This window comes from Elephas maximus, chromosome 22, assembly GCF_024166365.1.
Source record: "Elephas maximus indicus isolate mEleMax1 chromosome 22, mEleMax1 primary haplotype, whole genome shotgun sequence".
In the NCBI taxonomy this organism is placed as follows: domain Eukaryota; kingdom Metazoa; phylum Chordata; class Mammalia; order Proboscidea; family Elephantidae; genus Elephas; species Elephas maximus.
This window is the reverse complement of record NC_064840.1, coordinates 15,436,310-15,462,442: the sequence shown is the minus strand read 5'-3', so window position 1 is coordinate 15,462,442 and position 26,133 is coordinate 15,436,310. Positions and strand designations below refer to the sequence as shown.

Here is a 26,133-nt window from a genome sequence, read left to right as displayed (position 1 = left end):
ATTGAAGAGGCTTGCAAGCAGAGACGAGGAGGGCCTAGAGCAACGCTTACCCGCTTCTCACAGAACAAAAGACAGGCCTGAGTTTTTAACAGTTCTTGGGCAGGAAAAGATTCATGTTTATTCATAGACATAGGTGGGGATATGTTAACTACGGTGTGCTCGCAGCAGCTTTCCAAGATGGCACCTGTCCCAGAGGCCTCTGGGATTCGTAGCAGGATTTATTATGGGGTGTCGCACGTGCACAGTCTCTTGCTCCCTGGGTTTGATTCCCCAGCTGGGGCTGTAGCCCCTCACTGCCCCTGGTGGAAGGTCACACAGCTGGTCACAGATGGATGTTCTGCGTGTGTCCCTGGGCCTGGTCTTCTCCAGCTGCTTCTGAAAGGCAACTTTAAAGAAGTTCGTGGGCTATTTTCAGATACCCTGCCCCACTGTTCTGGGGAATGGCTTTGTTTCTGTGGCCTGGCCCAACTCCTGTTACTTTGTTTGCAGATTTGGGGGCCCCTCTGTTCCCTGTCTTACTAAGTCTCAACCCCCTATTACCTCCCTGATAGTATAGTCTATTTCTCTTTTACTCGTTTCTCCTCTAACCACACCAGTCTCTTCGCTGTTTCTCAAACAGGCACCCTCTGATCTCAGGGCCTTTGCTCCCTGTCTTAGATGGAGGCTGAGAAGGTGGGTGAGTTCCAGTGCCTCGTTCCTCAGTGTGGGCTTTGCAGAGCTCTAGTCTGTGCACTGGTGGTTCAGGGGTAGAATTCTCGCCTTACATGCGGGATACCCGGCTTCCATTCCTGGCCAGTACACCTCAGACTAGGAAGAAAGGCCTGGCGATCTATTTGTGAAAATCCTGTGGATCACAATGGTCTGATCCACAACCAATCATGGCGATGGTGCAGGACCAGGCAGCGTTTTGGTCCATTGTGCATGGGGTCGCCATGAGTCGGGGGCTGACTCGACAACAGCTGACAACGACAGCAGCAGTCTGTGTGTTCCACTTCTCCTGCTTTCTGTACAATAGCCGCAAAGCTCAGGGAATGTGTAATTTTAATTTTTAATAGCTCGTGCTAGATCGTGTTCCGTAAAAGTGTCACAACTTTCGTATCTACCAGAAACAAAAGAAATGTTTTTTACCCTCAGTTTCAAAGTCTCATATTTGACAGCACCTGTTCTCCATATCACCTTTTGTTAACTTTTTTTTTTTTAATTGAACTTTAGGTGAAAATTTACAGAACAAAATAGCTTCTCATCAGACAGTACACACATTGTTGTGTGACATTGGTTAACAACCCCACAACATGGCAACGCTCTGCCTTCTCAACCCTGGGTTCCCTATTACCAGCTGTCCTGTTCCCTCCTACCTCCAGTCCCGGCCCCAGGGATGGTATGCCCCTTTAGTCTTGTTTTGTTCCATGGGTCAGTATTACCTTTTGGTGAAAACTGCACATAAGGGGATAGCTGGCCATCTGGATTCTGAAGTAAATTTTTTTTTTTTTTTAATTCTATAAGCAATAGAACTTCAGAAACTTCCCTTTGAGAAGACCGTCTTAAGTTTGAGTAATAGCTGGCATGGTTGAAGATTTTCTCTCTCTAAAACCAGGCTGAAAAGGTTTGACCCGGCTTGAGGACATCCTTACTAGGGAATGGTTCTTGACATGAGGCCTCATGGTGTGACAGGATCTCGCCTTCCTCAGCCCCGCGCCCTTTTTTTCTCTCTCTTCCTTTTGTTCGAGTCACTTTGTTCCCAGGTTTGGGATGATGCAGACATGTAAGTCTGTGGTAGGACTTCACTGTTCAGAGGCAGAACCGGTTGCCAGTGAGTTGACTCTGATTCATGGCGACCCCATGGGTGTCAGACTAGAAGTGTGCTTCATAGAGTTCTCGATGGTGGTTTTTCAGAAGTAGATTGCCAGGCCTTTCTTCTAAGGTGCCTCTGGGTGGACTTGACCTTCCAGCCTTTCGGTTAGCAGTCAAGCACAACTAACCGTTTGTATCACCCAGGGAAGGGGGCCGAATGCCCAACCTGGGTGAGCTACAGAGGAGTTACAGACTCACGGTCCTGAACAGGTGCAGGAATTCCCTCATCACTCGGTACCTCTGTTCCCCATTTATAAACATGGGCATAATGACATTGACCAGGCCCATCTCTCAAAAGGTTGCTTTGTGGGACAGGTGAAATTATTTGCCCATTTTTATCAGAAAATGTCACTCCCTGCTTAAAAACCTTCTGCAGGTCCCCCCACCAAACCCAAACCCCACTGCCGTTGAGCGGAATCTGACTGGCAGCGACCCTGTAGGACAGAGTAGGTCTGCCCCGCAGTGTTTCCAAGGCTGTAAATCTTTACAGAAGCAGACTGCCACGTCTTTCTCCTGCAGAGTGGCTGGTGGGTTTGAACCGTTGATTTTTTGTTAACAGCTGAGTGCTTTAACCAGTACGCTACCTCCAACTTCTGGCCGCAACCTTAATAGGTCCTGCGTGGTCCAGCACTCTCCTGCTTCTTTGATCTCATCTCCTTCTCTTCACTTTGCCCGTGATATTCCAGCTCTCAGCTCCTGAAACGTGCTAAATGCTTTCCCACCTCAGGGCCTTTGCATATACTGTACCCTGCTGCCTGATCCCCTCTATAAGGAGACCTTCTTTGATTAGTTCAGGTAAGAAACCACCCTTTCCCTGTTACACATCCTAAGCCCTATGTTTTACCATAGCGTTTAGCACAATCGGGTTATCTTATTTATTGGTATTCACTTGTTTTGTTGTCTTTCTTTCCCACAAAAATAAAAGTTCCATGAGGGCAGGGACCAAGTCTGCCTTATTCACCATTTAATCCCAGGGTTTAGCATCGTGGTTGACACTTGCAGGAAATCAACTATTTATTTATTGTGAACTATATGTGCCAGGCAGTGTGAGAGGTACTTTTAAAACATTATCTCATCTGAATCTACTATGCAGTTGGTTGTACACTGTTTTTATTATTAATAGTAGTAATAGTAACTTATGTCATTCTGATGTAACAGATACACAAAGCCTGATATGTTCCACGTGATGTCATTGGTATTCAAGATGGAAGTCAATCCTGGTTTCCCTGTGTTTTCACTGTATGGTGCTAGGCAGGTAGCAGGAATGAAATACTTATTTGTTGGATGATTGGATAGGTGAATGGATAGATGGCTGGCTGGCTGGCTGGCAGGATGGATGGATGGTTGGATGGATGGATAGATGGATGGATGGATGGATGGATGGATGGATGGATGGATGGATGGATGGATGGATGGATGGATGGATGGGTGGGTGGGTGGGTGGGTGGGTGGGTGGGTGAATGGAAGGATGAGTGGATAGAAGAATGAGTAGGTCCCAGCTGTGCAATCATAGGACCCCAGGGTTGAAAGTTAGAACCTCAAGGTTCCTCCAGTTCAACTCCGCCTCCCCCCATCAATGTGTGACTTCCCCTCTGCTCAAGTGGAAGCCAGTGTGGATGTGCTTGTGTGTGTAGGGGACAGGTAAGTGGTACTTTTGAAAGCAGGAAATGATGAGCGTCTGTGAAAGCTTGGGAGCCAGACAGCCCTGGGATCAGTTCTGCCACTGCCCAGCTAGAGTTGCATTGGACAAGTCAGTTGACCACCCAAATCCTTTGTTTCTTACCTGTAAAATGGGGATAATGAGGCCAACCTGGCAGATTTTTAATAAGAATTCAAGATAATGTACATTAAGGGTCTAGAAAATGGGAATTGTTGTTACCATTCGTGATGGTTAAGGTTGTGTGTCAACTTGGGTGGACCATGATTCTCAGTGGTTCGGCAGTTATGTTGTAGTCATATGATGATCTGATCATTGCCCTGATGAGATTTGATATAATGTGCTCACTTCCATGATGAGATCTGCTGTGAGTAGCCAATCAGTGGAAAGGGAGTTTCCTTGGGGGTGTGGCCTTCATGGAACATTAGTGGACTTTCTGGCAAGGCTTGAGGCTTTTGCTTGCTCTGGATCCTGTAGCTGGCTCCTGTTTGTCTGATCTCCGGTTCCTGGTACTTGAGCTAGCAGCTTACCTGCCATTGTGTCTGTTGGTCTTGAGATTCATGGATCTTTGCAGCCTGTGAGCAAGAACACTGCTGTGACCTGCCAATCTTGGGTTCGTCAGCCCCTGAGGCTGTGTGAATCAGGAAAGGCCTTTCTCATGACCCATAGACTTGGGACGTTCCAGCCTCTACAACTGCGTGAGTCATTTCCTTGACATAAATCTATGTATTTATACACTTTACTGGTTTTGCTTCTGTAGAGAACCCAGCCGAAGACACCATTTATTAGCAGCTGAGGCTAATGGGAGAAATGACGCAGCAGGAGGTATGGAGCAGAGGTTCTGGTGGGACAAAAGAGGTTCACCAGATGAAAAGATTCTCTCTGTCTTTGGAAAGTATAGCTTTTCCCTCCTCTCTGCTGTCAGCAACCTCATCTCTAGGTTAGTAGCAGATGGTTGGAGTTGCCAGTCTGTGGTGTTTGTGTCTCCTACTCACCAAACCCCCTCCACACCCCCAAAACAAACTAAGCAAAAAGTCACAGCAAGTTCAGGCTGGCAGCCTGAACCCAGGACTGAAGAAGGAGCTGTGGTTTCTGTTTGTGGATAGTGCCTTTCATTTGTTCATCCTTGCACATCATTCAGTCCTGGATTCCTTCCCATAGTTTTAATTACTTCCCAGGGGAAAATCACTACATTCATAGTTGGGGGAATGCAAAGATGACAAAGACAAGGACCCTGTCCTCAAGACGCTTAAAACCTGGCACAACAGTCAAGATGTGAATATAAACAACTCTACAAGGGAGTCAGTTTTAGCTGTCAAGCATAGACATTGTGCATTTGGAGCTGGGGGTGGTAGATGATGCTTCCAGATGGGGAATAAAGAAGGCTTCCTGGGAGAGAAGGTGTTTGAACTAGAACCTGAAGGATGAGCAGGAGGTCCAAGGGGAGGGGGGTCATCCCAGGTGCACAGAGTGAGCTAGAGCAGGTTCTTGCACTTGAGTATTCATCAGACTCACCTGGCGAATTTGTGCAACGCCCCGCCCCCCCCCCCCCCCCCCCCCAGATTGCTGCATCCCAGCCCAGAGTTCTGATTCAGTAAGTCTGGGGCCTGAGAATTTGTTTCTAGTAAGTTCCCAGGTGATGCTGATGGCCCCTGATCTGGTGACTATACTTTGATAATCACTGGTCTGGGCACAGGGCAGAGGACAAAAGTATAAACGACTCATTCATTCATTTACTTCCTCATTCAACAGATATTTATTAAGCACCTACTAGGGACCAGTATCTCTTACAGTGTTAAAAAGCAAAGATGTTGCTTTGAGGACTAAGGGAAGCCGGACCCAAGCCGTGGTATTTTCAACCGCCTCATATGCATGCGAAAGCTGGACAGTGAATACGGAAGACCAAAGAAGAATTGATGCCTTTTAATTATGGTGTTGGTGAAGAACATTGAATATACCATGGAGTGCTAGAAGAATGGACAAATGTGTCTTGGAAGAAGTACAACCAGAATGCTCCTTAGAAGCAAGGATGGTGAGACCTTGTCTCACATACTTTGGACATGTTAGCAGGAGGGACCAGTCCCTGGAGAAGGACATTGTGCTTGGTAAGGTAGAGGGTCAGTGAAAAAGAGGAAGACCTTCAATGAGATGGATTGACACAGTGGCTGCAACAATGGGCTCAATCATAGCAAGGATTGTGAGGATGGTGCAGGGCCAAGCAGTGTTTTGTTCTGTCGCTATGAGTCAGAACTGACTGGACAGCACCTAACAACAACAACATGTGCCAGGCACTGTACTAGGTGCTAGGGATATTAAAAAGAAAAAAAAAAAAAACCCAAAGTGATTGCTGTCAAGTCAATTCCAACTCATAGCGACCCTGAAGGACAGAGTAGAACTACCCCATGGGGTTTCGTAGGCTGTAAATCTTTATGGAAGCAGACTGCTGCATCTTTCTCCCACAGAGCGGCTGATGGGTTCGAATCACCGACCTTGTGGTTAGTAGCTGAGCACTTTACCCCTGCACCACCAGGGCTCCTTGCTAGGGATGCAGAGGAGGACAAATAGACTTGGTGCCTGCCTTCACGGTGCTGAGGGTGCAGCAGGGGAAAAGGATGTTCAGCAAGTAGACAGCACGAGACTATGACTGGAGGCTGTAACAAGTGCTATGAAGAAAACAACATGATGCTGTGAGATAATAATGGGGTGGGGGTCTCGTTGGTCTCGATCAGGATGTAGATTGGACCCCTGGGAGGACAGAACCTGTGAATGGAGCTCTGAAAGGGTGAGTGAGTGATGGGCAGTTGTGCGTGCGCATGTCTGTCAGTGGGAGGGTTCTTGGCAAAGGCTGAGCTGGGGCGTGAACTCGGCTCATTTGAGGAATGGAAGAACATTCATGAGGATGTGGAGTGAAAGGTTTTGGGGTTCATGATGGGGAAAAGGTGGGCAGGGGCCAGACCATGCAGGGCCGTGCATGCCAGTGTAAGGCATTTGGATTGCACTCAGCATGCCCTGGAAATCCATCAGATGTCCATTTGGGGGAGAGGTGGAGAGAGTTTGAAGCCACAGGGAAGGAAAGCAGGTGACAGTCACAGGACCCTAGGTCTTTGTCCCTGAGTGGGAGACTGTCTTGAGCTCAGCTGAACCGCACTGCTGCACACCTGTGAAGGCACTTCTTTCAGCAAACCCCGAACCTCCCGCGGTCATCTCCTGTTTAACCCCTAAACATACCTGGAAAGTCAACAGGAGCAGGAGAAAGTCTTAAATCTGCATTATCCAATATGGAGTCCCTGGATGGTCCCTATGGTTAATACTTGGCTACTAACCAAAAGGTTGGTAATTGAAGTCCACCCAGAAGCACCTCAGAAGAAAGGGCTGGCTGTCTACTTCTGAAAAGTCAGCCACTTCTGACTCTCTGGCAGCTGGTTAGGGAGTGTGTGTATGTGCATGCGGGGGCAGTGGGAGGTAATTTAGGCTCGGCCTGAACAGAAGTGTGGTGTTATTACTTACCTTCATACAGGCCTCTTCTGAAAAAGTTGGACGTGGTTGCAACTGTGACACAAGTTAGGTTTGCCTGCTCAGATCTGGGGGTACCGCATTCTTTTGTTCCCGCTGTTTCTTTTCATCCTTTTAGGAATTGTTGGCCCTTCATACATCACTGGAGACTGTCCCTCAAGACCCATTCATTTAATCGTATCACCTAATTGGCACTGTGGTGTTAAGGGCTGATAACCAGTCTGTAATAGGGCTGAGCAACAAAGCCTAAAACCATGGTTCTAAACATTTTGCCTGTCAAAACTATCTGGGGACCTTGTTTAAAAGAAAAGACTAGGAGAAGCCCCTGGTCCCCAGGAGTATCTGATTCCCTATGCCCGGGTTGGGGGAAACAGGGGCTCAGTATCTGTGTTCTTAACAAGCTCCCAGGTGATTCTGCTGAACGCCAAATTTTGACATGTGACCTTAGGCAAGTTATATTCCTGCCCTGTGCCTCTGTTTTGCCATCAATGAAGTGGGACTGATAGGATTCTTAGCCCTTGGGGTACCTTTGACAATCAGATATTAACAAAGCACTTCGCGTGATGCTTGGCACATAGTAAGTGCTCACTAAAACTTAGTTATGATTAAGAATATATTGTGTAATAGTTTATTAATAAAAAACCAACCAGTTGCTATTGAGTCAATGCCAAGTCATGGCGACCGCGTGTGTGTCAGAGTAGAACTGCTCTATAGGGTTTTCATGGCTGCGACCTTTCAGAAGCAGATTGCCAGGTCTTTGTTCTGAGGTGCCTCTGGGTGGGTTGGAACCGCCAATCTTTCAGTTAGCAGCCAAGCACTTAATCGTTTCTGTCACACAGGAACTCCTAAAGCACTAAGTGCAGGGATGGCATGTAAAAAGTGCTCAACAAATGTCAGTTTTACTATTTTAAATATATAATATAAATATTGTTATATTTTAAAATTACAATTATATCTATAAACATATTAGCTATCATATATCTATGGATAGGTATTTTTTCTTTTTGCCTTTTTTTTTATTGTGCTTTAACTGAAAGTTTGCCATTCAAGTTAATTTTTCATACGAAAAATGTATACACATATTGTTATGTGACCCTAGTTGCTCTCCCTATAATGTGACAGCACACTCCTTCTTACCACCCTGTATGTCCTGTGTCCATTCAGCCAGCTCCTGTCCATTTCTGCCTTCTCATCTCACCTCTGAACAGGAGCTGCCCATTTAGTCTCATGTATCTGCTTGAACTAAGCAGCACTGTCTTCATGAGTATCATTTTATATCTTATAGTCCAGTCCAATCTTTGTCTGAAGAGTTGGCCTTAGTCCAGTCCAATCTTTGTCTGAAGAGTTGGCCTTGGGAGTGGTTTTAGCTTTGGGCTAACAGGGAGTCTGGGGCCATGTCTTCTGGGGTCCCTCCAGTCTAAGACCATTAAGTCTAGTCTTTTTACTAGAATTTGAGTTCTGCATCCCACTTTTCTCCTGCTCCATCTGGGACTCTCTGCTGTGTTCCCTGTCAGGGGTCATTGGTGGTAGCCAGGTACCATCCAGTTCTTCCGATCTCAGGCTGATGGAGTCTCTGGTTTTTGTGGCCGTTTCTGTCTCTTGGGCTCATAGTTTCCTTGTATCTCTGGTGTTCATTCTCCTTTGCTCCAGGTGGGTTGGGACCAATTGATGGATCTTAGATGGCTGCTTGCTAGCTTTGAAGACCCCAGACACCACTCACCAAAATGGGAGGCAGAATATTTTCTTAATGTCCCCTAAAATCATGGTCCCCAGACCCCTGCCTCTGATACTCTTTCACTTGAAGTGTTTGGTTGTATTCAGGAAACTTCTTAGTTTTTGGTTTAGTCCAGTTATGCTGACTTCCTCTGTGCAATGTGTTGTCCTTCCCTTCACCCAAGATGATTCTTGTCTACTGTCTAGTTAGTGAATACCCGTCTCTGTCCCTCCCTCCCTACCCTAACCATCAAACAATGTTTTCTTCTGTGTTTAAACCTTTTCTTGAGTTCTTATAATAGTGGTCTCATACAATATTTGTCCTTTTGCGACTGACTGATTTCGTTCAGTATAATGCCTTCCAGATTCATCCATGTTACGAGATGTTTTGTGGATTCACCGTTGTTGTTCATTGTTGTGTAGTATTCCATTGTGTGAATATACCATAATTTATCTGTTCGTCTGTTGATGTGCACCTAGTTTGTTTCCATCTTTTTGCTATTGTGAACAGTGAACGTGGGTGCCCATATATCTCGAATAGATATTATTTTATACTATAAACAAAGGTATAATGTAAATCTGAAATAGCATAATGTATTGCTGTAGCATATTGCTATGGCATAAATATTAAAATTATGATTGTGCAGGGAAGTTACCACTGGGTCTGACATGCAGTAGGTGCCCATTAAATACTATAACTCTTTTTCCTACTGTTTGTAATATTAATTACCAGTAACTATGTAAAGGAAAACAGGAATACCAGTGACACCGAGGGCTTTAACCCAAAGGCCCGGGCAGTGGGGCTGTTTCTGGCAGACAGGGTTTCCAGCCCCGTGACTGGTGGCCTGCTTTCTCGCTGTGAGGGATCCTTTTCTAACAGGACTCAGAGAAGGCCGCTTCTTAGGCCTCCAGCCCTCCCTCAGCAGGGAATTTGCCTGTGGATGCAAATCTGCTGGTTACTTGAGATGTAGGGAGTCAAACAATTCTCTCCCCTGTCAGCTGGCCCCGCAGAACGCTGGGGATGTTATGACAATGGTCACCCTGGCAACCGTGGGAAGGCGTCGGGCAGCTGGCTCAGGCTGCAGTGGTTTCGTTACCCACGCAGGGGCTGATAACCTGAGAGCCTCGGCCACAGACCGAGGGACCTGGTTCTGACCACACTGCAGCCGTGGAAAAGGAGTTGTGACTTATTCATAGAGCCCTGGCCCTCACCCAAATGATGTTGGTTCCTTGAACAACCGAGAAAAAACTATTGAGCACTGACTGTGTGCCAGGCAGCCATCTGAACAGTGGGGGAAAGGGCAGGCACGGCCTGTGCCCTCTGAGCTGACATTCTGATGGGGGTGTGTGTGTGTGCTCGCGCATGCACCGGGCAGATGTAACCATGGAAACAAATACAGAGGGTAATTTCTGGGATAGCAAGAAGTGCCTCCAAGGAAATAAAGCAGGGAGGTGTGATGGTGACATTGGGGGTGGTCAGCAGAGCCCTTGCTGAGCAGGTGACGTTGAGGTGATACCTGAAAGATGAAAAAGAACCTTCTGTCTCTAATGCTGGGGTGGGGCGGGGGAGGAGCTCTGGGCAATGGCAGACACAAGAGCAGAAGCCTGACCCCGTGGATTCAGGACGTCAAGCTCTTTGGTACTAGTCTGTGCCCTGCTAACAAGAAAGCAACAATAATGGAGTGCTGAAAGGCAGCCCTGAGGGGTACGGAAGGTTCTGGAACCTGTGTTCTTATTCGTGTGGTCTTAAGGCCAGTTAGGTAACATTCTTGAGCCTCAATTTCCCCGTATGTAAAATGGGGTGGGAGGTGAGACTCTCCCCTTGGCTTGCTGTGAGGTTTACATGATATACAACTTTTATGAAAGGACTCGGTCCCTAGAAGGTCCTCAATACGTGCTCCTTAGCCTTCCAGCTTTCCTGGACTTTGGTTTTAAAAACTAGCACCTAAAGGATGATGGTCTTGGCCTCTAGCAAACCAAATCTCGGGGACTTGCCCACAGGTCTCAGGGCTTATCTTGGTCTAGATTCTGAGTGAAAAGTTCTCCGTTTCACATCAGAGATTTCAGACGTGATTATTTTTAGCTCTGTCACATGTTTTGACTTTTTAATTTTTTTTTTTGTTTATGCTGCTAAATTTATCATCATGCTAATACAGAGTACAGTAATAAGGCACTAAGGATGCTTAGATCGGGGAGGGTCTGAAAAATTTTCCATCTTCCAGGGAAGGCGCCAGGCTGCCCCCTGGTGTCAAGATTGAGAATTACATCTCTGGGTTCCCGCTGGGCTAGAGTCGGGCAATCCTTTTAACCCCAAGCCATAGTGACCCAAGGCTGTAATCTTTACAGAAACAGGAATGCCGCATCTTTCTTCCACGGGATGGCTGATGGCTTTGAACTGCTGACCTTTCAGTTAGCAGCCGAGTGCTTAATCACTGCACCATCAGGTCTCCTAACCCCAAGCCCAGGGACTCTTATTTTGCACCTGGGCAGTGCAGGGTCAGATGGTGGGTTCAGCTTGGGTGTGTTCTCTCCAGTAGCTCTGTGTTTCTTCATTTAAAGATGGGACCTCGGGACTTTTTGCAGTTCACCTCTACATAAGAGTTGGATTGAGGATGACCTAAAAATAAACTGGGCTGCCTGGCATGGTGAGGCCACCCCATGGCCCTGTTCTGATTGTGCTTCTCATCCTTGACCTCTAGGCTGCTCGGACCCCCTGCTTCAGTAGAGGCTTTTGTGAAAGATGGCACAGGTCTGGCAATCAGAGGTCCTGGGTTCAAATCCTGACTCTGGTATTCCTTTAGCTGTGTATCCTTGGGCATACCTCTGAGCCTGAGTTTCCCCATTTGTGGAATGATGATCTTTTCAGAGCTCCTTCAGAGTTGTTACGATACACAAATAAGATACTCAAGTAAAATATCTTTGGAATCATTTTGGAAAGTAATTTATTTAGTGTTGGAAGGTAAGATAAATACCTGAAATCCATTGAGTGGGGAGGCCAGTGGGTCTCAAATTGCAAGTGTTTTCCCCTGACACTTTGCAGCTAATACTTTTATAAAATGCAATAAACAGGAATAACTAGAAAGATGATATGGACAAAAAATTCCACAAAAAACAAAATGCCAACCTCCTTTTGAAAAAAAAAAAAAAACAATTAGATTCCACAGACATAAAATGACTGTCAAATAGACATGAAAGTGTCTAAATGCACCCTCATGATCTCTGTACTTATCTGAAGGGACGGTGCCACTTTCAGGCCACTCCTTAGGTCGGGGCAGTGTGTGATTGATTTTGTAGCTCCAGCTCCTTGCATTTAGAAAGCATCAAAAACAGTTTAATTGCACGAGAGAGAGGCTGTGTTTCTCTTAGAATCAACATGGAACTCCCATCATTATTACCCTGTGAGGATGGAACATTGCTTTGTCAGAGGTTGCTCTCTTAATTTGACATCCCTGGTGCCTGCGCTGAACCTTGGCTGCCCTTCTGTTCTCACTTCTGCCATTTGGCCTGGTTCCTGGCCCACCGGGAGCCCCTTGGCGTTTGTCTCTGCTCAGAGTAGCCACAGTCTTGCTCCCCTTTGCTGCAGTGGAAAGGCCTGACTCCAAGGCCACCCTCCCACCCTGTCTTCCCCACTCCATCTGACTCCTAAACCTATCTCTCTCACTTCCATTTCCAGTGTCTCATAGTGGGGGTATTCCTTGATTCTGATTCCTGGGCAGGAGCAGGTTTTCAGTTTCTGGGTGACCCTAGAAGCCCCTCCCACAGAATCCAAGCCTGCCATCAACAAAGTTAGACACCAATATGCAGGGGACCTTTGCCTGTCTTCTACACAGATGTGATCTTATAGATGCCTCAACAGGCTTGTGAGTAAAAGTGACATACACCCATTTTGTAGATGAGAAAGTGGAGGCTTGAAGAGCTGAAATGACTTGTCCAAGCCCACAGAGATGGAATTTGGAAACCCACTTCTCCTGCAATATCTGGAAGCCTTGCCAAGATGAGTAAGTCCTGACCTTTGGATTCTCAGTTCAGTAGGAAAGGCCCGTGAACAACTAATAGCGCAGTACCGTAGGAAAGAGAGGGAGTTTCCTTCATTTAAGTAGCTCTGTGGAACTGAAGCCACTCCTGAAGTCCACCTTTCAGCCAAAGATTAGACGGGCTGACAGAATGATAACACGTGTGAGAAATATGCTGCTTAGTTCAATCAAGTATACGAGACCAAATGAGCAACACCTGCCCCAAAGCAAGATGAGAAGGCAGAAAGGGACAGGAAGACTGGAGGAATGGATGCAGGGAACCTGCAGTGGAAAGGGAAAGGGAGAGAGTGCTGACACGTTGTGGGGATCACAACCAATGCCACAAAACAATTTTATATATAGACTTTTGAATGAGAAACTAATTTGTGCTGTAAATTTTCATCTAAAGCACAATAAAATTGAAAAAAAAAAAAAAAAGGCTCTGTGGACCTGGGCAAGTGACTTAACCTCTTGAAGCCCTAGTTTCTTATTCATAGAGTAGACTGAGAATATCCATCTCACAGCTGGCATTGTTGCATGCATTACAAATGAAATAACACACTTAAAGCACTTAGCCCACAGCACCAGGAACACCAGAAGTGTTCAGTAACCGTGGCTACCGTTGTGGTTTTTCTTCCTGAAAATGCTTTATGGCGCTGACAAAGATGCCCCCAGCAGATATCACAGAAAAGCTCGCGTCATGGGTTTTTGACCCAGGTATCAAAGGAATCCCTTATGCAGAAGATGAAAAAGCACGAGGCAGATCTGTATGGACTAACATGAAAAGATCCCCAAGGCTTGTTACTGAGTGCAAAAGCAAGTTGCAGAACAATGCTTTCTGCAGGATACAATTTATGGGAAAAAAAAGAATCCCCAAACACGTCAAACAATACCGGGGATTTTCCAGAGTATGCCTGTATGTCTGTAAATGCACAGAGAAAGATCTGGAAAGAGGAACACCAAATGAACCTCTGTGTTTACCCCTGGGGAGAAGGGGCCAGCATTGATGGGAGTGGCTGAAAAGAGCTTTGGCCTTATCTGAAATGTTCTAGTTTTTTTTTTAAAAGGAAAATCTATGTATATGTTTACTAAATAATTAAAGCTAAACTAAAACACGGTTATCTTTTCTGCGGTATTAGGGCTTTGGGGTCAGACCTGGGATTGACTCTTGGCTGTGCACTTACTTGCTGTGTGACTGTGAGCAGATGACTTAACTTCTCTGTGCCTGATGCCCCCATCTGTAAAATGGGGATCTTAGAAGCACCTACCTCCTGTGGACATGAGGATATATTGAGATAATGCATGCATGACTTTTGGCATGGGACCTGGCACACGGAAGTGCTCAGTATTGGCACTTTCGTTTTTATCCATACACCTATTTCCCTTAGTCTTCCAAAGCTAGAGAGGACTCCTTAACCCTTTAAGGTATCCATTGTCTACATTGTCAGTCAGGTATATAATTCCAGAAAAGGAATAAATTCCATAATAGAGTTTGTACAAATAGAGTGCCAAGGAGGAATTGACGAGGGTTGGAGAAGATGATGTTTGAAGTAGGCTTCGAAGGAGAAGCCAGATTTCCCTGAGTTGACGGGGTAGTATATCAGTTCGCTCTGAGTTTCTCTAATGCTGTATAACAAACAACCACAAAAACTCAGCATCATGCAGCATAAACATTTATTGGCCATGCATCTGGGGTCATCTGGAACTTAGTGGCTCTTCAGGTCTTGGCTGGCCTCACCAAGAGCCAAAGGACGGGCAGCAGTTGGCTGTTGGCTGAGCTAGGGTGGCTTTGGGTGGGATGCCTGGGAGAACTTGGTTCTTTTCCGTACCCTCTCACCCTTCAGCTGACTAGCCAGCTAGCCTGGGCATGTTCTCGTTAAGATGACAAAGATGGAAGACAGCAAGTGAAACACACAGGACTTCTAAAGGCTAGGCTCTTTCTGTTGGCTGAAGCAAGTCACATGGGGAAAGACAGGGATATAGCCTCTGCCCCTTTAGTGAGTTGACCACAAAGTCACATGGCAAAGGGTGTATATTCAGGAGGGTTAAAGGACTGAGGTCAGGTGGATATAGACAGGACTTCTGGGTAGGAAGAGCCTGACCAAAGGCACAGAGAGGTGACATTTGAGGTAACCTGTTTAGGGAATTGCACGGACAGGCGAGATGCAAGGAAGAGGAGGTGGAATAAAGTTGAGCCCTGAATTATATAGTCTGAGTAGTATGGACTTTATTTTGTGGAACACTGTTTCCCAAACTCATCAGTTTGATACCATCATCACACATTTAGCCATATGTGTGCATTTTCTTGAAGCCAACTCAAAATTTTAACGAATTTATTTAAACATTGAACTTTGTATAAGCATTGTAATGAAAAACTGGTATTCCTTGCCATAAATGAGAGGTAAAATAAATGAAAGGTAGGCAAGAAAATAAATACAGTGGAACAAATGTGTCATGAAGTTGTGCTTAATACTGTAACCTGCTCAAGGCTGTGAGTGGGTGTCTTGGGAGATTAGAGAGGTGTTAGAGACATGGTATCACTGGACGGAGACTGTCTCCTTGCTGGAGTCAGAAGGCTGGAGGGAAATTTGCATAGGGAAGAATGTGCTTATTTGTGATCCAACGTTATTCCATGCCATGTCGGGGTAGCACCATGAGTTATCAGCGATACCTCCACTTGGGAAATGCTGCCATTTGAGAACAGGGGTTCGAGCAGGGTAGTGACATGTTCCATTGCTCCTGCCACTCAGCTTCTGGTTTCAGCCTAGTTTTTTTTTTTTTTTTTTTTAATGTTCTGTGGCACTGAAGGCTTTTTTTAAAAAAAGAGATATGATGTCATTAGCTTCCCAACTGATGCTGCTTTGTTTCTTTAAGAAATTGGCACAACTTTATTATTTTATTTTAAAGAGACCAGATACTTATTTCTTTCACAATATGTGAAATAAAACACAAGCATGCATAGGTACAAAATAATAAACAGGAAGACCTTGATTATTAAGAAAAGGCTGAAGGAGACCAGTTAGCAAAAAGCCCCATTTACAGATACGTTAACGAAGTGAGCATGTTTTACTTTCAAATAATTTCTGTAAGTTGGGCGGATTTAAATCAAATCCTATTAATTTCAAAGTCAAGATTTAAGTAAATTAGGAAGGCAGTTAAAATGATTTTATCCAACTAAAAATAACACATCCTGGCAGTGTAACTTTAATCTGCATTTTTTTTAATCCTTGGGAAAGGGATACATTTGACTTGTAAAGACCATCCATTATTTAGTTTAAAACAGTGATTAATTTTGATTTTTTGAAAATATTTTTTCTGATACCTGTAGTCAATATTCTGGGGGTATAATTCGAACCCCCACAAGCTAGTTGTTGGAGATGCTTATGAGTTCATGAAACACAAAACCAGAACACCAGCTACTATGTTCTGAGTGACTCCACAATGCCAATTAGTACGAATACTCTTTTAACTCAACAATTCTATGAAGTAGGCACAATTTTACCCTCACTTTCCAGGTGCAGAAGTTGTTTTGAGCAACTTTGAAACTTGCTGAGCTGGGTAAGCTACTGAGTGGCTATTGGGACCCAGTTCTGCCTGACTCTGGTGCTCCGGGCTCTTCGTCGCCACGTGATTCTGCCTCCCACTCCAATACGTTGGCATGAAAAAGAAAAGAGTAAAGGGGTACACAGCAGAGTTTTCTTTCTCTTGTTCATCGTGCTTTCTACTTTTCCATTTACTGATGAGTCCTGGTGGCGTAGTGGTTAGGAGCTATGGCTGCTAACCAAAAGATTGGCAGTTCGAATCTCCTGGGTGCTCCTTGGAAACTCTACGTTGTTGTTGTTGTTAGGTGCCATTGACTTGGTTCTGACTCATAGCAACCCTCTGTACAACAGAATGAAACACTGCCCAGTCCTGTACCATCTTCACAATTATTGTCATGCTTGAGCCCGTGGTTGCAGTCACTGTGTCCATCCATCTTATTGAGGGTTTTCCTCTTTTTCGCTGACCCTCTACCAAGCATGATGTCCTTCTCCAGGGACTGATCCCTCCTGATAACATGTCCAAATTATGTGAGATGTAGTCTCACCATTTTTGCTTCTAAGGAACATTCTGGTTGTACTTCTTCCAAGACAGATTTGTTCGTTCTTTTGGCAGTCCATGGTATGTTCAATATTCTTCACGAACACCACAGTTCAGAGGCGTCAGTTCTTCAGTCTTCCTCATTCGTCATGCATCTTTCGCACGCATATAAGGCGATTGAAAACACCATGGCTTGAGTCAGGCACACTTTATGCTTCAAGGTGACATCTCTGCTTTTCAACACTGTAAAGAGGTCTTTTGCAGCTGATTTGCCCAGTGCAGTGCATCTTTTGATTTCTTGACTGCTGCTTCCATGGGTGTTGATTGTGCATCCAAGTAAAATGAAATCCTTGACAACTTCAATCTTTTTTCTGTTTATCACGACGTTGTGTATTGGAAACTCTCTGGGGCGATTCTACTCTGTCCTATAGGGTCGCTATGAGTTGGAATCGACTCAACAGCAATGGGTTTTTGGAATGAGCCCTCAATTTAGAATAAATCAATGCAAAGGGATCAGAGCTTCTGGGTATACTTGTGTTGTCATGTGCCATCAATTCCGACTCATAACGACCCTATAGGACAGAGTAGAACTGGCCCATAGGGTTTCCAAGGCTGTGATCTTTAAAGAAGCAGGTCTTCAGGTCTTTTCCCCTGCAGAGTGGCTAGTGGGCTCCAACTGCTGACCTTTTGTTTAATAGCAAAATGCTTAATCATTGTGCAACTAGGGTTCTCGGGCATACTTACTGCTGTTAAAAAATGGTGTTATCTCAGGGCCTGAGAGGTTCATTTTCTTTTCAAATGCATGGGCTTCTTTTCTATGTGATGAGCAGAGTTATAATCCTGAGAGAATTACCTTTGCCGGAGATTTATTGGAATAGATTACTGCTGGATACAGGTTTCACGTCTAAATCTTCAGGAATTCAGAGTTGGCCTGGAATCTCTGTACTGAAACTTTCAGAAAGAAGGAAAACTCCTGGCTAGTCATTTTGGTTTTTTAAAAATACTATTTCCGATGCTGGTAGTCAGTACTTTGACACTGTGATCCCAACCTTTATGCACGCCTGGCCCAGTGTCTGGTATACAGCTGGCACTTATTAAACATTTGTTGAATGAATGAGAGAACTGAAGTTGAGGTACATGCCAGGTGTGGACAGAACACCTAAACTAAGACTTAAATTTTAAAATTGCTCTAAATATTGAAAAGGCAATGTAGTGTGTGCTTAGTATAAAAAAGTGTGTAAGTGCAGAGCGAAGCCCTCTCTCCTGCCGCCCCTCATGCCCGTACTTACTGTTACAGTTGGATGTGTGTTCTGCAGGCACTTTTCTGTGTGTTTACAAACCTAGATCACTCGCACACATATGTTCTCAGAGATATCAATGCAGTCATATTACTTATAGTGCCTTTTGTTGTTTGTTTTTTAATTTAAGTTGACAATCTCGGAGATTTTCCCAAGTCAATATGTATCCATCTGCTTCATTTCAAAAGACCTGTATAGGGTACTCCATTGTATTCTATTCGTGTGCATTTTTTTCCTGTGACTTTTGTTATGTATGTGTATGTGTGCGTGTGTTTGTGTATATGTACCAAAACCAAACCTTTTGCCGTCAAGTTGATTCTGATTCATAGCGACCCTAGAGGACAAAGTAGAACTGCCCCATAGGGTTTCCAAGGCTGTAATCTTTATGGAAGCAGACTGCCACATCTTTCTTCTGCGAAGCCATATAAATCCACGCACACAAACATACACATATATAATTGTGACAAAATAAATGTAATAAAATATATATATATCAAAAAACATTTGCCGCTTCAAACGTTTTCACATCTTCAACTCAGTGATGTTAATTATGTTCATACTGTTGTGCCATTACCACTATCTGTTTCCAGATTTTTCCATCACCCTTAACAGAAGCCCACTGCCCCTTAAGCAGCAACTCCCCATTTCCCCCTCCCACTTGCCCCGGTAGCCACTAATAAATTTTGGTCACTAGGCATTTGCCTAGTCTAGATATTTTATGTAAGTGGGGTCATACGATATTGGTTCTTTGGTGTCTGGCTTATTTCAGTTAGTATAATGCTGTTAGTTGCATGGATTTCTTTTCCACATGGAACATATATCAGAAACTCATTTTTCCTTAGGGCTGAGTGGTATTCCATTGTATGAATGCACCACGCTGTCTTTATCCTTTCATCTATTCATGGACATTTGAGTTGTTTCCATCTCTTGGCTATTGTGCATGGTGCTGCAACGAATATCAGCGTGCAGTATCTGAGTCCCTGCTTTCAGTTCCTTTGGTTTTATACCTAGCAATGGAATTGTTGGGTCATATAGTAATTCTTTGGGTTTTTTAATAGTAATTCTTTAACTTTTTTAGGAACTGCCAAAGTGTTTTCCATATCAGTTGCACCATCTAACAGTCCCACCAACAGTGAATGAGAGTCCCAGCTGTCCACACCCTCACCAACACTTACGGTTTTCTGTTTTGCTGACAATAGCCATATGGGGGGGTGCTGTAATAGTGGTATCTCATTGTGGTTTTGATTTGCATTTCCCTAATGACTAATGACTTGGAGCATCTTTTCACGTTCTTATGGGTGAAATGTCTGTTCAAGTCCTTTGCCCATTTTTTAACTGGTTGTTTGTCTTTTTTGTTGTTCCATGTGCATTTCTATTGCTTTCAAGTTTTAAAAAGCACATATTGTTCTCATAAAAAGACCACACTTAATGGTTTGACTGAGACTAGAAGGACCCCAGAGGTCATAGTCCCCAGACCTTCTGTTAGCCCAATACAGGAACCCTTCCCAAAGCCAACCCTTCAGACAGGGATTGGACTGGACTATGGGATAGAAAATGATACTGGTGAAGAGCGAGGTTCTTGGCTCAAGTAGACACATAAGACTATGTGGGCAGCTCCTGTCTCGAGGGGAGATGAGAGGGCAGAGGGGGTCAGAAGCTGGCTGAATGGACACGAAAATAGAGGGTGGAGGGAGGGAGTGTGCTGTCTCATTAGGGGGAGAGCAACTAGGAGTATATAGCAAGGTATATATGAGTTTTTATATGAGAGACTGACTTGATTTGTAAACTTTCACTTAAACCACAGTAAAAACTAAAAAAAAAAAAAACAAAAAAACTCCACATATTGTGCTGCAGCAACCAGCCAGCCTCTTACCTGTGTGCACGTGTATCTAAGTTTTTTGGTAGGGTGGCTTCCTAGAATGAGATTCCTGAATCTAAGTGCACGCATATTAAAATGTTGGTAGACACTGCCGAGCCAAATTGCCCTTCGCTGGCGTCCTCAGTAGTTCCCCACTTGCCCACTGACACTAGATAGTATCAGTGGTAAAAAATGTTGCCAAGCCTAACCAAACGTAGTCTTTAAAAAGATAACTTTTTTTTTCATTCAGCAGGTAATGCCTATACGTTTATTTTCTAATATTGCTGTGCAGAAACAAACAGGAAAAAATAGGTCACTCATAATTTCACAGATGGCTGCTGTTAATATTTTGTTGTATACCTACCCAGGACTTTTTCTCTGCACCTATATAAGGAGCCCTGTGGCTCAACAGTTAAGCACTTGGCTGCTAACTGAAAGGCTAGTGCTTCAAACCCACCCAGAGGCTCTGTGGTAGAAGGACCTGGTGATCTGCTTTGGTAAAGATCACAGCCTAGAGTGACAGTTCTGCTCTGTCGCTGTGAGTTGAAAATGACTTGATGACACCAAATAATAGTAACAGCATATACCAAAAAAAAAACCAAACCCAGTGCAGTTGATTCTGACTCATAGTGACCCTATAGGACAGAGTAGAACTGCACCATAGAGTTTCCAAGGAGCGCCTGGCAGATACATATAGTTTTATAAAACTGTCTACCATATTAACTTTAATGGCACTCTGTCATATGAATATTAAAAAAAAAAACAAACCCTTTGCCATCGAGTCGATTGCAACTTATAGCGACTCTATAGGACAGAGTAGAGCTGCCCCACAGGGTTTCCAAGAGAGGCTGGTGGATTCGAACTGGTGACCTTTTGGTTAGCAGCCAAGCTCTTAACCATTGTGCCATCAGGGCTCCTTATGTGAATATATTATAGTTTATATCATTTCCTACTGTTGAAGAGTTGAATTTTTTCCAGTCTTTGATGACTCTTATCAACTTGGAGCTAAAACTTCATGAATATCCTTACTTGTTTCTTAAGGATCAAACCCGAGGGCATTGCTGTCCATTAGAAACATAAGGCAAGCGACAAATGTGAGCCACGAGTGGAGTTCTAAAGTTTCTAGTAGCCATATTGGAAACCCTGGTGGCGTAGTGATTAAGGGCTACGGAAACTAACCAAAGGGTCAGCAGTTCGAATCCACCACGCGCTCCTTGGAAACTCTATGGGGCAGTTCTACTCTGTCCTGTAGGGTTGCTATGAGTCGGAACTGACTTGACAGCACTGGGTTTGGGGTTTTTTTTTGTTTTAGCAGCCGTATTAAAAAAAGTCAAAAGAAACAAGTTAATTTTAATAATATAGTTTATTTAACTGAATAGATCTAAAATATTATCATCTAAACATGTAACTGGAGCCCTGATGATGCAGTGGCTACGTGTTCGACTGCTCACCAAGAGTTTGGCAGTTCGAATCCACCAGCTGTTTCTTAGAAACCCTGTGGGGCAGTTCTCCTCTGTCCTGTTGGGTTGCTAGGAGTCGGAATCGACTCAACAGCAGTGGGTTTGGTTTTTGGTTTGGTGTTAGAAGGACAGAAACCATAGGATTTAGGCAAAGGCAGGTGCGTGTTTTCCAAAAGCACCACCTTTCTACACGAAACGTTTACAGCAGTAAATTCAGATGAAGGTTAAGACTCTGATGACGAGATCTCAGCGCGTCCAGTACTTGGTATCAGACCATGGAACATGTGAAGAATTTTGCCCAGGAGGTGGCACCTTTTTCAAGTACTTGATTCTCTACCAGCCTTGGCCTTGGACCTGCCCTGCCTCTGGACTTGCTCCCCTGGAGCTAGGGTGAATGCAGTGTCCTTCCAAATTCAGGAAAGACAACTTGCCATCAAGTTTATTCCGACTCATGGTGACCCCATGTGTGTCAGAGTACAACTGTGCTCTGTAGGGTTTTCAGTGGCTGTTTTTTTGCAAGTCAATCAGGAGGACTTCCTTCCAAGATGCCTCTGAGTGGACTCAAACCTCCAGCCTTTCAGTTAGCAGCTGAGTGTGGTAGCCTGGTGTCATTGTTCCTAGGCCCCCTCAGGGGACAGCCGAGGGAATAGATGTGTGGATGTGCACAGGCAGACATGTATATACACAGTTATACCTGTATTTATTTTTATATATGTATGTACTGAAAAAGGATCCCTGGGTGGCTCAAATGGCTTGCGCTCAACTATTAACCTAAAGATTGGTGGTTCAGATTCACCCAGGGGCACCACGGAAGAATGGCCTGGCGAACTGCTTTCATAAAGATTACAGCCAAGAAAACCCTATGCAGTAGCTCTACTCCGTAGCACGTGGGGTTGCCATGAGTCAGAATCGACTCGACAGCAATGAAGTATTTTTGGTGTGGTTTATGTATTGAAAACCATGACTTCACGTTGATATCTCTAATCTCAGTCCAACACCACAGGGTTATTCTAGCTTTCCCCTTTTCCGCTGTGTATTGCTCTTCTCAGACAGTGAGAAAAGTAATTCTCAGTATACTTAGTTATTTGCTCAATCTGCTGGCATGTAGTTAATCTCCCCATTCCACTGGGACACTGCCCTGCTCAGATGTCGTCCTGGATTGGGTCTCGCCTCCCACGGGATCACCACTCTGCTTGGACACTGCCTGGGCTCTGACCCCTGCTGGGCTGCCTGCCTACCCTGTCTCTGATGCCTGCCTTATGAAGAGTTTAATTTATTTCCAACTTTTAATTTTTTTTTTTTTTTTTACATTTTACCTATTTATCTTAAGGAATTTTCCATTGTATTTCTTTGCTCTTGTATTCTTTCTAGTTTTGCATCCATTTCTGAATGGAATTTTTCTTTTCTTTCTGATCCCTTCCTGAATGCTGTTACCTCACTATGCTGTTACCTCCTCTTTGAGATTTCCTAATTTTAATTTGTTTTTCCACAGCTTGCACCATTTTCTTAATGTCTTTTAGAGAGTTTTCAAGTGCAGTAAGTTATAATTTTCTTCTGTTTTGTGAACATATTTTTTGGTGTGCTTTCATTGTCTCTAGGAATGTTATTCTCTTTTTTCCTATTATCAGTTTGAATGGATTTCATCCTATTAGTTATATATCATTGTTGTTAGGTGACATCGAGTCGATTCCAACTCATGGCAACCCCATATATCATAGTAGAACTGCCACATAGAGTTTTCTTGGCTGTAAACTTTATGGGAGCAGATCACCAAGTCTTTCTCCCACAGAGCTGCTGGGTGAGTTCGGACTGACAACCTTTCGGTTACCAGCCAAGTACTTAACTGGTTGCAGCACAGGGCCTCCTTAGTTATATATTAAAAAAAAAAAACCTAAAAAATAACCCTAAAACTCAGCATCTTTAAGCAGCGAACATTTACTGTCTCACCGTTTCTGTGGGTCAAGAATTTGGGAGTAGCTTAGCTGGGTGTTTCTGGCTCAGAGTTTGTCATGAGGTTGTTGTCAAGGTGTTGACTTGGGTTGCAGCCCTCTAAAGTCTTGACTGGAGCTGGAGGAGCTTTTCCTATGTTGGCTCACTCACATGGCTGTTGGCTGGAGGCCTCAGTTTCCCATCACGTGGGCCTCTCCAAAAGCTGATTGAGTGTCCTCACGAGATGGCATCTGGCTCTTCTAGAGAGAGCGGTCCTAGAGAGAATGAGCAAAGAGGAAGCCAGAGTGCCTTTTATGACCTCGCCTCTGAAGTTGTGTATCACACTTTCACCATACTGTTTGTTAGAAGTAAGTTGTTAAGTCCAGCCCCCACTTAAGGGGAGAGGAATGGGCTCCACCTCTTAAAGGGAAGAGTAGCAAAGAAGTCAGTGGGATATTTTAAAACCACTGCATTTTTTCCCCTGTTGGTCAGTTTTATAAGTAATTAATTTTCTGGAGTTTTTAGAACTTTGCGATCCTGGAATTTCTGGACTGCCTTCTTGATAAATATTGGTTGTCGGTGCTTTGAAATGCCAAAGGAATGTACATACCTAAGAATTTTATTTTTGTTTCATTATCTTTATTAAATATATTTTAAGTTACAGAAATGATAAGTAGTATGCTTTGGGTTAACTATTGAAACAACGCAAAAGAGTGTGTTTAACCATTTTTGATTCACCCCTCCATAGCGTCTCTCCCTCCTGAGTTAACAGCCTGGAGCATATCCTTCCACACCTTTTTCTCTGCTTGTTTTGTTGTCAATGTGTTCGTTTTACAAAAGCAGCAATATCTCAGGTTGTAGGTATCTCTCCAGAAGCATGGATTTAGGTTCATCTCGTTTTAAAAGTATGAATTCATGAATAGGTAATACTTTTGTAGGACTTAGGATTTAAATGATACAAAAGGGAAGTGATACGTTGCTCTCCTATCTCTGTTCCTCCCCCACCATATGGTTCCCTTTCTCAGAGGACTTGGAGTCTTCCCAGAGAGTCCACATTTACGAACATGCAGACATGAAAAGGCCTTGGTGGTTCAGTGGTAAAATGTTTGCCTTCCATGCAGGAGGCCCCTGTTCGATTCCTGGCCAAGGTACCTCATTCCTGGCTGGTACACCTCCTATGCAGACACTACCCGTCTGTCACTGGAGGTTTGCATGTTGCTAAGATGCTGAACACTTTTTAGTGGAGCTTCCAGACAACGACGGACTAGGGAGAAAGACCTAAGCAACCTGCTTCTGAAAATCAGCCACTAAAAACCCTGTGGAGCACCACAGTCCAATCCCCAACCTATCATGGGGATGGCACAGGACCAGGCTGCATTTCATTCCATTACGTGTGGGCTTGCCATGACTGGACAGTAGCTGACAACAACGAGATGTATGTGACAGGTTTCCACATGAATGGGAGAATGTTTATTATTTTTTTTATCGACATTATCATGGAGATAATTTTGTATCAGTACACAGGGTGCTTCCTCATTTCATTTTGGAGCTGTGCAGAGTTCCTTTGGATGGAGGTAGTGTTGTTTATGTGCTAAGCCTCCTCTTGATAGTCATTCGAGTTGTTTGCAGCCTTTGCCGTTGCGAACAGAAATATCCTTTTGCATGAAGTGTTTTGCACATGATATTTGTAGGGTGATACCTAGAACTGGAATTTTTGGGTCAAAGGATATCTGTAGTGGAAATGTAGATTGTTGTTGTTTTTATTGCCATTGAGTTGGCTCTGACCCATGGCGACCCACTGTACAACAGAATGAAACGTTGCCCAGTCCTTTGTCATCTTCACAAGCGGTGTACTTGAGTCCATTTTTGCACCCAGTCTGTATTTTGAGTGCTTTCCAATGTAGGGGCTCACCTTGCAGCAGTATATTGGGCAGTGTTCTGTTTTGATCCGTGGGGTTTCACTGGCAAATTTTCAAAAATAAATCATCAGGCCTTTCTTCCTAGCCTTAGTGTGGAAGCTTTGCTGAAACCTGCCCACCCTGGGTTGCCCTGCTGGTGTTGGAAATACTGGTCGTGTGGCTTCCAGCATCATAACAACATGGACGTCACCGCAGTACAACAAACTGACAGACGGGTAGTGGGAATGTAGATCGATATGGCCAAATGTCCCTCCATTGCAGTGGTAGTAATGCGTGGTCCCACCAGCAGTGTTTGAACCTATGCGTCCCCATCTTCACCAACACAGCGTGAAGATGTGTGGAAAACTGGAGCTCAATGTAGGTGAACCGAATTCTGTTAATTCAGAGTTGGATGGTGTTTGGGTGGGGGTAGGGGATGATTCTTGCCTCTTGCCCTTGTGGCAGTGTCTCTGAGATGTGTCCTTGTCCTCCTCCGTGTCTCCACAGAGCAAGCTGGTGAAGTACTTCAGCCGGCAGCTGTCCTGCAAAAAGAAGGTGGCCCTACAGGAGCGCAACGCTGAGCTGGATGGCTTCCCCCAGCTCCGGCACTGGTTCCGGATCGTCGATGTGCGCAAGGAAGTCCTGGAGGTGACCCTGAACCCCTTGCCCCTTACCTGCCAGCAGCCACCCCCTCAGCTGCTGGTCAGGCAACAGGCTTTTGACTGTGCCTAGCATGGTCCCTGGCACATAGTAGGCCCTCAGTAAGTATATACGGGGTGAAGACACTCAGGATTTCTAATGGGATCCAAGTGGCACACTTAAGTAAGTGTGTGCGTCTAGGGTCAGTTAGAACTCCTTTCATC

At 44.6% G+C, this 26,133-nt stretch overlaps 1 protein-coding gene across 1 annotated transcript in view; it reads left to right on the top strand.

Annotated features, from left to right (window-relative positions):
- KSR2 (kinase suppressor of ras 2) overlaps positions 1-26,133 on the top strand; it is a 404,388-nt gene that overhangs the window by 65,912 nt on the left and 312,343 nt on the right. Inside the window, exon 2 of the mRNA XM_049865565.1 lies at positions 25,778-25,918. Within this exon, the coding sequence (XP_049721522.1) occupies positions 25,778-25,918 (141 nt within the window). The remainder of the gene's footprint in view (positions 1-25,777; positions 25,919-26,133) is intronic.